Source organism: Pelophylax lessonae (genome assembly GCF_965119305.1).
Source record: "Pelophylax lessonae genome assembly, chromosome: 4".
NCBI classification, from domain to species: domain Eukaryota; kingdom Metazoa; phylum Chordata; class Amphibia; order Anura; family Ranidae; genus Pelophylax; species Pelophylax lessonae.
This window is the reverse complement of record NC_138771.1, coordinates 588742245-588760655: the sequence shown is the minus strand read 5'-3', so window position 1 is coordinate 588760655 and position 18411 is coordinate 588742245. Positions and strand designations below refer to the sequence as shown.

At 42.2% G+C, this 18411-nt stretch overlaps 1 protein-coding gene across 2 annotated transcripts in view; it reads right to left on the bottom strand.

Moving 5' to 3' along the window:
• Nucleotides 1–18411, bottom strand: part of OLFM2 (olfactomedin 2) — a 551253-nt gene that overhangs the window by 82285 nt on the left and 450557 nt on the right. For both annotated transcript variants that reach the window (XM_082255512.1, XM_082255513.1), the window contains exon 4: nucleotides 8986–9205. In XM_082255512.1, the coding sequence (XP_082111638.1) occupies nucleotides 8986–9205 (220 nt within the window). The remainder of the gene's footprint in view (nucleotides 1–8985; nucleotides 9206–18411) is intronic.

The following is an 18411-nucleotide window of genomic DNA, read 5'->3' as shown; positions in this document are numbered from 1 at the left end:
GTACTTGTGTCATTTTCAGCCTTAAGCCCCGTACACACGTACCGATCGTCGGCATACAAACGTTCGTCTTTTCTCCCCGGGATGTCGGTGTCTGTTGAAAAGTGCAAAGACTGCCCAAGAATTTTGTCCGCCGACTACAGCCGACTGCAGAAGTGATGTCATGTAATGGTTAACTTTCCCTGTGTTTTTTCTTTTCTGAGCATGCCCAGTCTTGCAAATCTGCGGTCTGTCGGCAGAATTCTGTACTGACTGGCGAACAATCGTCCGTTCTGGTGTCGGCATACAAAAATTTTCATGTTTGCAAGAAAGACTCTTGTCCGCAGAATGTGCGCAGACAGCTGTCGGAGGCACCATACTAACAAGCGTACAATCGGCAGATCTTTCGTCCGCCGACGTTTGTATGACGACGATCGGTACGTGTGTACGGGGCTTTACTAACTACTGTATGTAACTGCCATGCCCCCTTTTGCATTTCTGTTCAATATAAGGCCGAATCAGTAGCACGAGCAGTGTAAAGATTGGAAAGAAGGAAGGAGAAATACCAGTAATAAACTGGCTAGTGCTTCAAACCAGAGGCGTAACTAGAACCTTCAGGGCCCCGGTGCAAGAAACCATGAAGGGCCCCCCCACGGACCCCTGCCCGGGGCCCTTCCCTTCAAGCCTGGGGCTCTTCCCATTGATCCTGGGGCCCTTTAATCTCGTTGCAGGGCCCTTTTTACGGTCCCGCAGCGGGACCCTTTTACAAGTTCTGCAGTGGGCCCCCCTTCCTGCTATCTTGGGGCCTCCCCACGGTGGTGGAATGCCAGGGCCCGGTCACAAGTGTGACCTTTGTGATCCTGGAAATTCACCCACTGGTGTCAGCAGTTTTTATTCTTTGGTATGGTATTTTAATTGTATTCATTTTTATCATTTTATTATATTTTTTTACAATGTCACTGACTATGACTCTGTCCAATCAGAAAAAAAGGAGCTGGTAAATTACATATTTACCGACCCCTTCCTGGTTCTCTATTGTGACACATACCCTGCAGCAGTTGGCAGGGGAGGGAGCATAGTGGGGGGGGGGGGGAACCAGTGGAGCACACAGGGGCCGAGAGACAGCAGAATATAAGTGAACTGGATAGGAGGAGTGGCGGGGACAGCATACAGAGGAACCAATCTCCTCCATTTTCCTCCTGCAGCTACAGGAGGAAAAAGGAGGACAGTGATTTCTCTACATGGTGTCCCCGCCGCCCCTCCAATCCAGGTGTACAGGGGAGCCGCACAGGCCCCCTGGAGCATGGGGCCTGGTTGCAATTGCGACCCCTGCAACCCCTGTAGTTATGCCCCTGCTTCAAACTGCTGGCTTGCAACTTTAACTTTGCCTCCACCAGCACATTTACTTTCCTTTTTTACCTCCTGTACAGCTCCATTCAGGCACTAAGACAGAATGAACACAAGTAGTAGGATCTTACATAGGTTTATGGACTCACCATTTGACAGCACGGATTAGCCAATACTGTCACATGCTCCCCTGTACTTGGGAGTTCTGGGTATTTCCTTTGGCTCATAGCACGGAACCGACCAACAAGGGAATGAATGAAAACAAATTATATGCTGGGAAGGGGTGGGGTATTAAAGCAATATTTTTGCTTTGCCCATTTGACCTGAATGGAACAGGCAAAACATTGGTTACTTTTAAAAATATCCATTTCAGGTACACTTAGCCGTCAAAAATGACGTAGACTTGCGTAGGAAATCCACCATGTGCTTTAGAGCATTATTCGCCAAACTTTCGGACCTCACGGACCGCTAAACTCACAATTTTAAACCCACAGACCACTAACATGAATTTTACATGCCTTATACAGGCGGTCCCTGGGTTACAAACATCCGACTTACAAACGACCCCTACTTACAAATGGAGAGAGACAACCGGAAGTGAGGAGAAATCTACTCCTAGGAAGGGAAATTCACTCCTGTAAGAATTCTCTTGGGAAAAAGGCATCTCCACTGAAGCTTTATCACCCATCCTTGTTTCCACAACAATCCAACATTTTCAAAATCCAACTGTCAAAAGGACAGAAAGTGAGGGGACCTCTTCTGAACAGGGGTACAGACAGCAAAACAAATGGTACAGGGTTGTTACCCTTCCATTTGCTATCCAAAAAATGTAAAATAATTATTTTGGCTGGAGCTACACTTAAAAAAATGTTCCTGTTCTGACTTACAAACAAATTCAACTTAAGAACAAACCTACATTCCCGATCTTGCTCGTAACCCGGGGACTGCATGCACACACAATGCTCCGGATCTCTGCCCTCTATCCCTGGATCACACTGCTGCCTTATACACACAATGCTCCGGCTCTATGCCCTCTATCCCTGGATCACACTGCTGCCTTATACACACAATGCTCCGGCTCTATGCCCTCTATCCCTGGATCACACTGCTGCCTTATACACACAATGCTCCGGCTCTATGCCTTCTATCCCTGGATCACACTGCTGCCTTATACACACAATGCTCCGGCTCTCTGCCCTCTATCCCTGGATCACACTGCTGCCTTATACACACAATGCTCTGGCTCTCTGCCCTCTATCCCTGGATCACACTGCTGCCTTATACACACAATGCTCCGGCTCTATGCCTTCTATCCCTGGATCACACTGCTGCCTTATACACACAATGCTCTGGGTCTCTGCCCTCTTTTCCTGGATCACACTGCTGCCTTATACACACAATGCTCCGACTCTCTGCCCCCCTCCCCCCCCCACCCGCACTCTGCATCACACTGCTGCCCTCATTGGATCTCACCTCCTTATCCAGCCATGTGCTCAAGCTTCTCTCCTCCTTCACCTCCTGCTCTCTGTACTACTCCTGGCACCTCGCTCCGAGATCACAGGAGCCAGAACTACAGAGGAGGCATTGGTTATCAATGCACAGTGACAGTATTGACTGTCAGCATGCATTGAGAACAACACTGGAAACATTGGGCGGTATACATCTGCCACAATGTTGATTTGTGGCAGAACCCCTGGGGACAAACAAAATATTCTCGTGGACCATCAATGGTCCATGGACCACTGGTTGGCGACCACTGCGTTAGAGCTCTTTATGTAATAATACCATAGAGGGGTTCCCTATCTCCAGCAGCCTCTTTGTAAGCCTAAATCTTTCTGTTATTTTCAGTAGTGGCCTTAAACCAGAGATCTTTATAGAGTGCCACTGAAATTGTGACCCAAAAGTGTCTAGGTGCTTGGATCAGATCCTTTCTGTCCTTAGCTGTTAGGGTTATATAGATATAAAAGGTTTCTATTTTAATAGAACCCCTTATTTACATTGAATTGTATATTACCATTTTATATCTATTTATATTCGTTATTACTGTACATATGATTTATGATTAATCCCCTTATTATTGCTGCTGTTGTTGTTGTGTGGCAGCAAGCACCAAGCAGGACATTTCATCAACAGCTTGTAAAAATGCCACCTTAGAGAATAATTCCTTTTGCTTCATTTTATGAGACTACGCGATCAAACAAGCAGCAGACCTTCCTAGCCACTGTCAACAGTAACCTGTAACCCCTGGAATGAGCTCATCTATAAAACCAATTACGATAGCTAGTTTTTAAATGCTCCGATGTTCTAATCATATTGTTTGACTTTCTGCCTTCCAATTAACTCAGACCTTGCTCTAGTGGGTTCATTTCCAGCTGGGTAGCACATAAAAAATAATCTACTTTTATCGCATTAATATTTGATGTTTTTCCAAGTCTGAATTGCTTTCCAAAAAAAAAAAAAAATAGGTTTTGCAGAGCGTAATGCTGGCTTTTTATTTTGGAAAGTATCTACCAGTGGATATTTTAATGTGGTCACCATGGACATAAACAAGTAGCTATGAAACAAGCACATAAAATATACTAGCTTAACAGAGGGCTAGAAGAGTCCTAGTCTTTGTCTTTTACTTATAAAGTAAGTGACTTATACTTCAAAAATAAAGATGTCAACCATTAAATGGCCAATGAGGTCATATTAGCCATTTCTAAAATGGCTGGAGAATCATTAAATTTAACCTATATGTTAAGGCAAAAAAATATGCTGTACATCTCTGAAATACATTTATATTTCCCCATGTTTTATCCCTTTAAAGTGGTTGTAAACCCACTTTGATGACTTTTACCTATAGGTAAGCCTATAATAAGGTTTATCTATAGGTGCTGAAAATATCTCCTAAACTTGCACCGTTTAGGAGATATTTACATTGCATGCAGCCGATGACGTCATCAGCGCATTTGCTCTGAAGAAACAGCCGCCTGTGCCGTTTCTTCAGAGCCCTGTGCCGTGACTGGCGGCTCCCATGTGCATGCGTGGGAGTGACGTCACACGGCTCTGGCCAGAAATACAGCCGGAGTCCACAGACCCGGAAGGAAGATGGGTGAAGATGGATGCAGCCGGCAGGGGGGACAATGCGGGCTTCATTGCAGGTAAGTGTCACATAATGTGCTAGTATGCGATGCATACTTGCAAATTATGAATTTACTTTGCAGGGAAAAAAAAAAGGAAGAGTTTTCTTCCTCTTTAACCTCCCTGGCGGTATGATTCTTTTGGATTTTAGGTGCTGAAAGCGGTACCATTATTTTGCATGTAATTCTTGTGAATGAGCAGCCCAAAGCAACTGTATACATTTATTATATATATATATTATATATTATATATTATATATATATATATATATATATATATATATATATATATATATATATATATATATATATATATATATATATATATATATATATATATATGTATATATATGTATATATACATATATTATGTATACATATATTATATATATATATATATATATATATATATATATATATATATATATATATAATGTATACAGTTGGTTTGGGCTGCTCATTCACAAGAATTATGTATATATATATATATATATATATATATATATGCACGTGTATATATATATATATGTATATATATATATATATATATATATATATATATATATACTGTATATATATATATATATATATACATATATTTACCTAAAAAGTACAGTAAAACTGCAGGAAAGGGCACTGGGGGGCAATGTAATGTGATTTTTTTTTTAATTTTGAATGGTATCAGTGTGTTTGGTGTATTTTACATTCGAATTTGCCGCCGGTTCCACCCCCCGGCGGATGTCACCTCACTGGAGACGGAAGCCGGGGCTCGCAGACGATCGGGAGGAAGCTCCGCCGCCGCATACCGCCCACATTCTTCGCTGGATCCCGAGAAAAGGTAAGTAAAACCTCTTCCAGCATCCAGCGATCTTCCTAGCGCTACCCCGAGTGTGACTCGGGGTTACGGCTTTTGGCTCTAAAATCTAACCCCGAGTCACACTCGGGAATACCGCTAGGAAGGTTAAAGACTGCAAGTTCTGAACAATACCGGTTGATGTTCCAGAAATGCGCTCAGAGTCCTGTTGAGGGCAGACCGTTTTTATGGACTGGATGGTGTTATGAAGATTTCCAGGTTCAATATCCTGTGAAAATACATTCTTATTTATTTATTTTGTATCTCCATGGCCAAAGTTGGTATTACTATGCATTGATACACCAGGGATGTTCCAAAGTGGGTTGCCGAGCTCCAGTGGCTGTCCAGACAGCAAGCAATTGAGCTGCAAGTTTAAAAATAACTTGCTAAGCTATTGCTGGACTTGCCAGGTTTCACAAGTTTTTTGCACAATTGCAGCAAGTCTGCATTGCATGACTTCAGATCAACTATCTTTGCAAAGACTCTGCAAGTCTGCTGCAAGTTCTGGTTCAGTTATGTTGAGCAATAGTCATCCCACCACAGGGGTCACTGTGGCTTGCAGAGCTCTTGCTGTAGACTTGCAGAGCTCTTGCTGTAGACTCAACACTGCAACTTTGCTCTTGCTAGAGACTCGCCATGCTAATTTGCTACAAATTGGAAAAGTGTCAAGTAGAACTTGTGCTTCAAGTGCTCTGCAAGTGTACAACTTGCCAGTGAAAATGTGCAGCAAGGTAACAAACTTACAAGTCAACTCTGCCACACACTTGTAGCAAGTTATCCTCGCTATCTGAGTGAAGAGGATGGAGGAATTGATAGCTTATAACATGACACCTATAAATCTTTTCAAGATTGATGAATCCCATAGATTGTTTTAATGGATACAGATAAGTTCTGAGCCCTGACATTACTATATCACACTTATGGTGTAATACTCTTATACCCTTATAATGCTTTTTATCATTGAAAGTGAAAGTAAAAGAAAATCCCCAGAAAAGTAATAGAGGAGAAATCTTCCAATGAAACACTACTTTTGGTGACCTTGGGGGCCCCAAGGGATTCCCGTAATTTCAGGGATTTCTTTTTTTTGCAGGGATTTCTTTTTACTTCCTGTTTTGGCTATGGGACAGAAAATCCCTTCTCAATGAAACACAGATGGCAAAAAAAACAAAAGCTGACTGGGGTTTTAACTAGGGATCGACCGATTATCGATGGCTGATATGCACTTTCCCTGATATATCAGAAACAGCCCCTGAGGTTACCGATATTGCGGATATTTCTGGAAAGTGCTTGTACCGGGGTGATGCCAGCAGCTAGAGAAATCACCCCGGTACCGGCGTCTTGTAATGACAACCGATGCGGCTGCCGCTGCCTTCCACGGCTCGCCCAGGTCTCCCATCCCACCGGGAGACCCGGGCATCCTACCTGCACGGCCGTCGAAGAGAAGACACGATCAAAGCCCCATCAGCTCCATGTAAAAACCTGGAAGTGATGTCATGATATCACTTCCGGATACCCGGCGCCAAATTAAAAAAATGACAGCATTCAAAACAGCCAAACTTCGCGTTTTTAATGATTTTAAGTGCAGAGGAGGGGGTTGGGGGTCTTTTAGACCCCCAGATCCCTCCACAACAATACCTGTAAAAAAAAAAAAAATGAATAAATAAAACATTTTTTTTTAAATGTCCGAAAATATCAGCAGATATCGGCCGATACCGATATGCGATGACCAAAATATTGGTATCGGTATCGGTATCGCCAATAAAAAAACGATAACGGTCAATCACTAGTTTTAACCCTCCCTTACTTTTTCCAAAGAAAAAAAAAGTAAATATAAAATATTTATAAATATATATAAAATTAAGAATTAATTTTCCACCTTTTTAAGAAGTGAATCTGCTGAAAATTGAAAAATAAAAATCACGCTGTGAGTGCATTTTAAAGAACCTCTTTCTGAGATGAAGGTAGCCATTTTTGTAGAGGCTTTTCTCTCCACAAGGGGAACAGAGAGCAGTGCATTAGTGAAATCACCAAAATCCCGCTTCAAATTCTGTGAGACTAGCAGTTACAGACATAGTAACAGAGATGGACTCTGCTAGAGTCTGATGGAGTATCACTACCAACTGTCCCGGATTTGGAGGGACCGTCCCTCTTTTTGAACCAAATCCCTCTGTCCCTCCTTCCTCCCCAGTTGTCCCTCTTTTAATAGGATCTCAATAAAAAATTTACTAGCTTCTAAAAGTGCTATACTGCAAAAAAACATTTTACCCAACCTCTATATTATTACATCTGTTATTTTAGAAGCCAATATAAAGGAAAAGTACATGTGGGTTTTGCCAATCAAGAAAAACAGAGATAGGTCACTGGAGTTAAACTGTAAAGTAAATCTTTACAAAAAAAAAAAAGTCAGGATTCTACAGTAGTGTGTGGCAAACAGCATGCAGAAGACTTTATAGTCTCTGGTAGGAAAGGTATTAGCAGGGCATGCAGCAGATGTAAACCTTGTGTATACCAGACCCAGTAATTGTGTTGGCGGGCTGAGCAGCAGCATGCATGGCCATGAGGGGAGTGGATGCCAGCTTCAATTGTAAAGCTGCATCTGGTGCATCCCATCACCCCCAGATGGGACCGTCTAGCTGCAGGAAAACAAGCTCTGGGCTCCCACTGATTCTGCATTATGGTGAGTTGTATAAATATTTAATTATATATTACAATGTAATAATAATAGAAATAAAGTGAACAATACATTTAATGCCCTTAAATCATCTCAAAACCAAAAAACTGGTCCCTAGTGCCAAACAAGTTGGGGACCGCTGTTTTAGACCACCTCTGTTATTGACAGCTAATTATCCATTTTACATCTAGAATGTATTGGACCACACGGTCTCGCGTAGATGCCTTGCACAAATGATGTAACAGGAAAGTGTTGCAAAGTGCTGCAAAAATGTTGGCTCTATATAAATCCTGTATAACAATAACAATAAGTTGCGAAAAGACTATGGAAGTAGAGGTTGTTATGCCTTGTTTCCACTGAGCGGTACGGGTCAGTTCGGTATGCAATTTTTGCAGTTTCCATTGTCAAAAGATGTGAATGGTACCCTAATTTAGAACCGTACCGTACCACTTTTTTGGGACCCTTTCGTTCTGGTACCAAGCACATTAGTACTGTACCAACATGGTGGAGCTACACTGTTGAGGCACGGTTGAGCTGAGTTACTGTTGGCAGTGGAAACGCAAGCCTGATCAAGGTGTACCGTTCCGAACCGTACTGAACTGAACCGTACCGCTCAGTGGAAACGAGGCAAAAGTGCAACCCCATTGTGGTTGATTTACCAAAGGCAAATAGACTGTGCACTTTTGTAAGTGCAGTTGCTCTCGCATTTTTTTTAATGTTCCTTGCATGTGATTGGGTATTCTTTGTAAAGTGAAGCTTTACCTCAAGTAATAAGTTCTGGAGCGACTGCACTTGTAAAAGTTCATGTCTTTAGTAAATCAACCCCAATGTGTGTCTGATTGCATATTTATTTCTATGACTTCAGTTGTAAACTCAAATCAAAATAGACTTCAGTAAAAAGTGACATATTTACACAGTACAATCCTTTTATCATTATTTTTTAGGGTTATTTCAATGCAGAATGTCTACTCATAGCAAAAAAACCTGTAAGTGATACAACTAATAGTTATACATACCCAACTTCTGCATGCAGGCATGTAAACGGGCCTCCAAAATCATGACTCGTTGTTGCAGTTCCTCGTAGTCATATGCCCCCATCTCCTCTTGGATCAGAAGTAGAACATTGGAGAGGTTCCTCACCTCCTCTTTTAACTGGACAATCATCTTGGTGTCTGACTTGTACTGGTCAAGAACAGAGCTCAGAGGTGACAGCTGGTTCATTTTATCCTTTAGCTCCTGCAAAAAAATGCATAAGATCACTTCAATTTATGTTTAATGCTATAAGGCTGGCATGATAGAAATTATTATAAAACTGAATATTACTAACATGAATCAGTGAGTAAAGGTTTGTTAAGTAACATATTGAGATAATGGATTGACGTAAACCAGACGTGACATAAAAGGTGCCTAAGGTAACTACTGAACTGAAGTACAGATACTTTGTGGTAGCTGTAAGTACATGCGTTAGTCTTAAAATAAAAAAACAATCTCTGCATCCACATCAAACACCTTGGATTCCTGGCCTAGACTGTACACAGGGACCCAACTTCTTTCTAAATTAGGATTATAACCCACCCCTCCCATCATTATGCCACATCACACAAAATGCCACTTCATCATCAAATGCAAGAGCTTTTTCTGTGTACGGGGCTCTGCCATTGGACAGTTGAGTGATAAGAGGTGGGGTTTACCATCAGGAGGGGCAGGGATTGAAGTGGAACTAAACCCTCCTGTCCATAACAGCCAAGGAAGATTCCATCTTAGTCTCTGTTTCATCTGCCTGCCCCGCCTCCGCCCCGCCTCCTCTCATTGAGTTGTATTGTATGCAATGTATTAAGGCCGTTCTCTGCCCCGCCTCCGCCCCGCCTCCTCTCATTGAGTTGTATTGTATGCAATGTATTAAGGCCGTTCTCTGCCCCGCCTCCGCCCAGCCTCCTCTCATTGAGTTGTATTGTATGCAATGTATTAAGGCCGTTCTCTGCCCCGCCTCCGTCCCGCCTCCTCTCATTGAGTTGTATTGTAGGAGGCGGGGCGGAGGCGGGGCAGAGAACGGCTACAATACAACTCAAAGAGAGGAGGCGGGGCGAAGGCGGGGCAGGCACGGCTCAGTACATCTCAGCTACTGCGAGATTTCTGGAATAGAATACATCCCAGCAGACACTGCGAATCGCCGAATGACGTCATCGCCGATCGGACCCGGAAGTGAGGAGAGGAGGAATAAAGCAGAAATTAAGGTATTTACTAGCAAAAAAAAAAAAAAAAGTTTCCATTGGTAAAAGCCGTTTTAAAGGGGATTACATAGATCTATGTATTCCAACATATTAAAAATGGGTGGAACTCCACTTTAAGCATACCAAGACATTTTTGACAATTTTATGTTCCCAACTTTGTGGGAACAGTTTGGAGATGGCCCCTTCCTGTTCCAACATGACTGGGCACCAGTGCACAAAGCCCTGTCTATAAAGACATGAATTCACGAGTTTGGAGTAGAGGAACTTAACTGGCCTGCACAGAGTCCTGACCTCAATAGAACACTTTTGGGATGAATTAGAGTGGAGACTGTGAGCCAGGCCTTCCCGTCCTCATCAGTGCCTGACCTCACAAATGCATTTCTGGAAGAATGGTCAAACATTCCCATAGACACTCCTAAACCTTGTGGACAGCCTTCCCAGAAGAGTTGAAGCTGTTATAGCTGCAAAGTGTGGGCCAACTCAATATTGAACCCTACGGACTAAGATTGGGATGCCATTTAAGTTCAGATGTCCCAATACTCTTCACGATATAATGTATATATTCAGGAGTTTCCCCGGAGTTCAGCTTTAAGCACGTTTTAGGCTATAGTGTTACATTAAAAAAAAAAAAAAAACATTTCTTTTACTTTTTACTAAAAAAACAGACCTCCCGTGGCTGCATGACTGTAAATACTGTTTGCTGATAATGCATTCCAAGAGTTTTATATTTACAGTGTATAGACAGCAAGAAATCATTCCCAGCCGCTACAGCATGACAAGCTTTCTGAGTAACCAGGAATTTGTTGTGAAGCTCGCAGCGTCATTTAGCCTGTAAATACAATGTGCTGTGATGCAGGATGTATCATCACTCAGAATATATGAGAAGGACAGATTCAACAGATCGATAGGAGTAATAAAAATCCACTATATGGTGCAGACAGCAGAACAGATAGGAAGACTTAACACATACTAAAGTGACAGAAGACAATTCCTTTGGACTTTTTTCGTCATGGGACATTTGTTAAGATGAAAACCAAGCAAATGAAACCGATTTAAAGGAATGAAAATCCCAATAAACAGTAAACGGCTTTCCAGCGTGTGACGAGATTAGATTTACAATGCGCCACTGGACTTGTCACTGGTTGTGGGATTCTTCGTAGTGGGGGATACTTCATGTGCTGCCAAAATTAAAGTTCTATAGTTTGTCTGAAAAAAAGTATGACAATGAAACGGTCTCCCTGGCAACTCAAAAATCGAAAACTTAAAAGTATTTCAACCCTTCCATGTTTTGATTCCCCATCTAGGGGCCAAATTGGAGTGCCAATTGGGGGACCCAAGTGGGGAGAGCGCTCCACTCCAAAGCTGTGATAGACTGCATTATAAGGGATGTCTCATAGTTTCATAATTATTCAGGTTGAAAAAAGACACAAGTCCATCTGGCTCAACCAATATGTAAACTGCGTTCAATCCACACATGTGAGTTATTGCCGTGAACGTTAGAGCGAGAGCAACAATTCTCACCCAGGATCTACTCTGTGACTCTAAACAGGTAACCTGTAAAAAATTTTAAAGCATTGTCTATGGAGATTTTTAACTACTGAAGTTAGGTGACATTCCAATTTTAACCATTTTACCACCTGAGGATTTTGCTGTCTTACGTACAGGCCACTTTTTGCGATTCGGCACTGTGCGAACTTAGCTGACAATTGCCCGGTCATGCAACGCCGTACCCAAACAAAATTTACGTCCTTTTTTTCCCACAAACAGAGCTTTCTTTTGGTGGTATTTGATCACCTGTGCTTTTTATTTTTTGCGATACTAATAAAATAACAATATTTTTCTACTTTGACAGTTAAAAAATATCCAATATATTCAATTTTTGTCATATATTTAGGCCAAAATGTATTTAGCTACATGTCTTTGACAAAAAAAATCTCAATGAGCGTATTTTTAACCGCTTTAAGACCGGAAGATTTTACCCCATTCCTGACCAGGCCATATTTTGCGATTCAGCACTGCGCTACTTTAACGGACAATTGCGCGGTCATGCAATGCTGTACCCAAATTTATGTCCTTTTTTCCCCCACAAATAGAGCTTTCTTTTGGTGGTATTTGGTCACCTGTGCGATTTTTACTTTTTGCGCTATAAACAAAAAAAGAGCGACAATTTTGAAAAAATAACAATATTTTTCACATTTTTTTATATGAAATCCCCCCCCCCCCCAAAAAAAATGTAAAAATCATAATTTTTTAACATTTTAGGCCAATTTGTTTTCTGCTACATATTTTTTGGTAAAAAAAATCGCAATAAGCGTATTTTGATTGGTTTGCGCAAAAGTTATCGCAGCTACTAACTACGGGAAATTTATGTCATTTTTATTGGTTTTTTTTTTAAACTAGTAATGGCGGTGATCTGCGATTTTTTTTTGCAGGACTGCGACATTGCGGCGGACAGATCGGACCCTTGACTGACATTTTTTACACTTTTGGGGGTACCAGTGACATTACTGCAGTAATCAGTGCTATACATATGCACTGTTACTGTAAAAATGACACTGGCAAAGAAGGGGTTAATTTTATTGGAGAGGGAGGGGTTAATGTATGCCTGGTGCTTACTAACGTGTGTGGGGGGAGGGCACTGAGTGACACAGGGACAGATCGCAGGTTCAGCTATGCTGAATCCTGCAATCTGTCCCTGCCTGTCACTTAGAAGATCCGCCCACTTTGTTTACACAAGCGGGCGGATTTCCACACTCGATCCCCGACGATCGGGGAAGAGCAGCCGTGATCACCGCCGCTCCTCCCCTGGCCCGACTCCCGCTGTAACGGAATACAGCGGGAGTGAGCCTCTGGCGGCGCTCACGCGCCGCCCACAAGGGGAGGAGTCCAGCGACGTAGGTCTACGCCGCTAGACGATAACGAGCCACTTTGCCGCAGTACGGTCAACATGACTGGTCGGCAAGTGGTTAAAGGGTGACATTTTAGGTATTTTCAATCAAAAAACTTTCAAATCAACAATAGATAAAACTACCCCCGAAAAAACAAAGTCCATGTGTAAATCAAAAATGCAATATAAAGGGTGATCCACCGCAGTGTTCTTCAAACACCTAATGAAAAGTGCACACCCCCACCGGCTGGAAAACCTGCTCACCTCACAGATGAGAATAATTAGACTACATAGTGCTCTCCATTTGAACAAAGTTTATTGAAAGTCCCCATTTAAAAACACAGAGAAAAAAGAAGGAAATGTCCCAAGGGGATTTGAGTGGACGGGACTGATCAATTGAATTACATATAAAAAGTAGGAGGAGTAATAGATAAAATATATATAATTTATTAGAGAAAAATGTAAACTAGTACATAGAAAAATTGGTACATATGACAAAAAAACATGCATAAAAACATGTGACATAAAGTATAGCTGGGTGTGCTCAGGTCTGGCGCATATCATCAGTGTTGTGATATAACAGCTGATTAGTGATGCAGATAAAGACATCACGACATGTTTCGGAATCAAATAGCGATTCCTTCTTCAGGGTAATTTCAGAGCATGTACCAATTAGGGATTTACAGCAATGCAATTATTTCCGCTAAGGTTTACAGCCAAGAATGTAGTTACACCGGTCCTAGTTATGATAGTCCACTGCTCAGCAGGGGGGGGATATATATATATATATATATATATATATATATATATATCCCCAGTGCACCTGTCTGCATAGTACAAGGTACCGACTAAACAATTTTGAATTTGTGGGGGCACTTTAGAAATCTGTCTATTCACGGATGGCTCAAAAAGCTGTGGATTGCCATGCAGTCCCACCCCCAAGTGTGCCAAAGGGCGCTCACAAGGATCACAAAAAGATGGAGGACAGTCTGTCTCAGATCATCTGTCTCTACTAACTAATTCTGGTGTGTACTCCTCGGTGGTGGCCACTGGACCAGCTGCATGTACAGCGGAGTGTACAGCAGCAATTTTATATAATAATGAGTATATTGAAATATTGACACAGTGGTTGGATAGTGAAGGGTAGTGCTGATTGTATCTCACATATTATGTTAGGTATCTATTTAATTGGCATAACATCATCTTTCACATTATACAAAAAAAAGGGCTAACTTTAGTGTTCATTTTTTTTTTTTAAATTAATGAAACGGTTTTTTTGTTTTAAGAAAAAAGGGGGTTTGACAAATTGCTGCGCAAATACCGTGTGACATAAAAAGTTGCAATGACCGTCATTTTCATTCTCTAGGGTCTCTGCTAAAAAAACACACTATATATATATATATATATACATATATATATTGTAACAGGAAGTCAGCTAAATCTGGGAATGTAGTCACAGGAAGGAGATACATTTCTACCTGATTTAGAAAGTCCATTAATTAATTTAGGGTGTTGGCTACAGAGCTAGCCAGCAGGAAGTTGAAAGGCCTTCACCTGTTCAGAATGAGGGAGTTAAGGCTCTATAATTTGTTCAGAGAAATTCCTATTGTTGGCTGCCTCCAGAAGCTGCATCCTGAAGCCATGTGGGCTGGGAGAAGGAGGACAGTCAGCGTGTGCCTCCCGACAGGATGTGTCGGCCTGGGAGAAGACCCCCCGGAGTGATGTGTGCCCGGGACGGTAACCAAGGGTGAATACGTCTCAAAGGTGAGAAGACGAAGTGTTTCTGTGTGAAAGAAACAAAAGGACTGTGTTGCCCTGTGAAACTATTATAAAAGGACTATTGAGTGTCCACTGTAGGACAAGGAAGTCTGCCCGACGGTAGGTTGGAGACAGACACTTAGGCAGGTTCCAGTTGTGAGAAGGTAGCCGCCCACAGAGGCAAGGATTTATTTTCTGTTTTATTTTATTTTGGATGTTTTGCTGCATACAGCCTGGTGAAGAAAACACCATTTAATAAACCACACTGTTTGTTTGCAAGCACTTGTCGGCTACCTCTCTGGGAAAACGCACCCCCCAAGGGGTCATCCACACCCGCCACCGAGCTAATCCCTCACATATGGTGGAGGTATGCAGTGGGCAGAAGCGAAGATCCCTGCAAGGAAGTGCAAATGTTTGATGAACTTTGTCTGGTGCATGAGATTGCACAATCTATGTGTGCAGGAGAGAAGATCCTGACAGAAAAAAAAAAAAAAAAAAAAAAAGTGTTTTAAAGAGACAGGGGTCTCAAAATTTTTTGATGAACTTTGTTGTGTCTGGTGCAAGTGACTGCACAAACTGTGTGCGCAGGAAAAGAGATCCTGCAAGAGAGAGAAAAACTACATGTGTTGAAGAGACAGTGGTCTGAAAATTGTTTGCTGGACTGTGAAAAATTTGTTTGTGGAGTTATTGAAGATGGGGCGGTCCAAACGCCTGAAAAATGCAAAGATAGATGAAATGAGAGACCGGATTCTATGGATGGAGGGGATGTTGCCGTCTGAACCAGCCCCATCCATGCCTAAAGAGAGTCTACTAAAGAGGAAGGTTGTTGTCCCTAGCAACACTGATGAAACTGCTATGGAGACGCAGTGTGCTCAGATGAAAAGTAAACTCAAAATGGAGGAGATGTTGAAACATCTGATTATATCAAATGCAGCTCAACAGCAAGCAAATGCAGCTCAACAGCAGGCAAATGCGGATTTTCAGCAGAGCTTTGCAGCTCAACAAAAGGCTCATCAAGAGAGCATGGCAGGCTGGAAACAGAGACGCCAGCAGCCAATGGAGGCCATCGGTTTGGAGGAAACCGAGTATGTGTGCAGGGCTGAGTTGGATGCCTTGCAACGGAAAATGGAAGAAAAGGAACAAGCCTTGGAATTGCTTAAAATGGAGCATAGAAACTTGCAGGAAATGAATGAACTACTCAAGTCTCATGTGTCACAGTGGGAAGAATCCACTGCTCTTCTTTTGGTCGAGTTGCAAAAACGCAGAGAGACTATAATGGAGAAAGATACCATCCTCATGGAAAAGGAAAGTGAAATTCAGACTTTGCAGAAGCAAAGTATGGTTGATATGTTGGAGTTGCGTAATCAGCTGGAAAAAAGTCTTCAGTGTTTGGAAGTTACAAAAATAGACCTGCAGGAGTCGCAGGAACAGAATGTCGCTCTGAAAACGACATTGTCTCTCAGCGACAACGAGAAAAGTGAAAGAGAGGCTAAATTACTGAGTACTGTGTATGAGCTCACTACTTTGAGCAATGTGGTAAATGAATGGCGTGCGGACTGTGAAAGTTGGAAAGGGGAAGCCCAACGTGTCCAGCAGCAGTTAAAGGAGAAAGAAGCCTGTGTGGCAGAATTACATTCTTATTCCCAGATGCTAGCCAATGAGGTGAAGGCTCTTATGCAGGGAAAAGGAGATTGTGAACATAAGAGGGAAAAAGTAGAGGCACAGCTTCTGGAATCGCAAGTCAAGGTGTCAGAAGGTGACCGATTGTGTGCTAAGCTGTCAGAGAAGGCAAACCGACTGCAGGTTGAGTTGGACAATGTTACAAATCAGCTTTCTCAAGCAGACAGCAAATCTAGAGAAATTGCGGAAGATTTTTCTATCTTGGAATCGCAGCTGCAAGACACGCAGGAACTCTTACAGGAAGAGAGGTGTCAAAGGCTGAGTTTTAGCACAAAGCTCAAACAAATGGAAGATGAGAAAAATGGCTTCCTGGAACAATTAAAAGAGGAGGCGGAAGCAAAGAAAAACCTATCAGAGCAAGTCGCAACATTGCAAGCTCAGATAGCGGATATGAAAAAACGCATGGAAGAAAGCGTTGGTTCATTACAGTGTGTTGAAGATGTGAAAAAGAAGTTTGATCAGATGCTTGGTGAAGAGAAGACTGTGTCTGCAAAATATGCAGAAGAACGCGCACGTGCAGAAACGGAGGTGCGTGATAACGAGAGCAAAGCCCTGTTCTTGGCTCGCTCTTTGGAGGAAGCTCTAGAGTGTAAGGCTGAACTAGAAAGTGTTAAACAGCTGCGTACAGAAATGGAAGAATTGGTCAGCTCCAAGGATGATGTTGTGAAAAGCGTTCAGGAGCTAGAAAAGTCTAAGCGAGCCTTAGAACAGCAAGTAGAAGAGATGAAGATTCCGTTGCAGGAACTGGAAGAGGAATTCCAGGCAACAGAGGATCTGTCCCAAAGAGGGGATAGTGTGCCTGATGCAGTTTTTAAAAGGATCAGTGTTTTGGGGTCTGTCCTGAGTGAGCCTCAGAAATGTGACGACATGTGGCTTGAATCACCCCTTTGGAATAAACCGTTCCTTCAAAAACTTCAAGCATTGGAAAATGTATCATTAGAACTTCAGCAAACAAAGGAGCTGAGTAAGAAATGTGGTGATTTCTCAGTTCAGGCTGAAAACCTAGTGGAGAAAACTAAGGCTGTTGGTGAAAACGTGAAGCAAATGAATAAGTGCCTTTCAGGGAGTGTTTCCAAAATGGAACTGGTGAAAGACGGGTGGCAGAAGTTTGATCGTGATCTTGAGATGCATTCCATGTGGAATTCAGATAGAGAAAAAGAACTAGGTGACCTTGAGCGGTCAAATAGTTCAGCAGAAAGTGCATTGAAGAAACCTGTAAAAGAATGTGTTGCAGTTCCATGCTTCTTCACTGATGCAGAGAGGAGGTCTATAATGGATACCACCCAGATCGCTGGGTTCAACTGTGTTGTTGCCTTTGACCCCTATGTTGGTGGAAGGAAAGTTGATGATGTTCTGGTTGGCTACTTCTGTGAAGAGTTTGGCAAGAAATATAAACTGAATATCAAATCAAGTAGTAGGCCTTTACTGCGACTCGCTCAGGAGGGCGAAAAGTTTAAGAAGTTGATGAGTGCAAATGCTTCAGATCTGCCTATGAATATGAAATGTTTGAATGATATTGATATCTCTGGGAAAAGGAACAGGGGTCACTTTGAAGAAATGTGTGACAGCCTGTTGTCTCAATTGGAAAATCCTCTGCACAGCATCTTAGAGCAAGCAAAGCTCAAGAAGGAAGATCATTCCCTTTTACAACAAAAAGTCAATGATTGTGTACAGCTGTATGGAGAGGCAACTCAAGTCACAGAGGGATGTCAAGAGTCCCTACTTGGAACAAAGCTTAGTGAAGCAAAGGTTCTCAAAGTTTTGTGGAAAACATTTATGGATTGCAGAGAGAGGCGTCTTAAGAATGTTGAAGACATTAAGACTAGCCCAATTGAGTTGCCTATGGATCACGGTCCTCCATGGTGGATTGGACAGACGGTTATGAG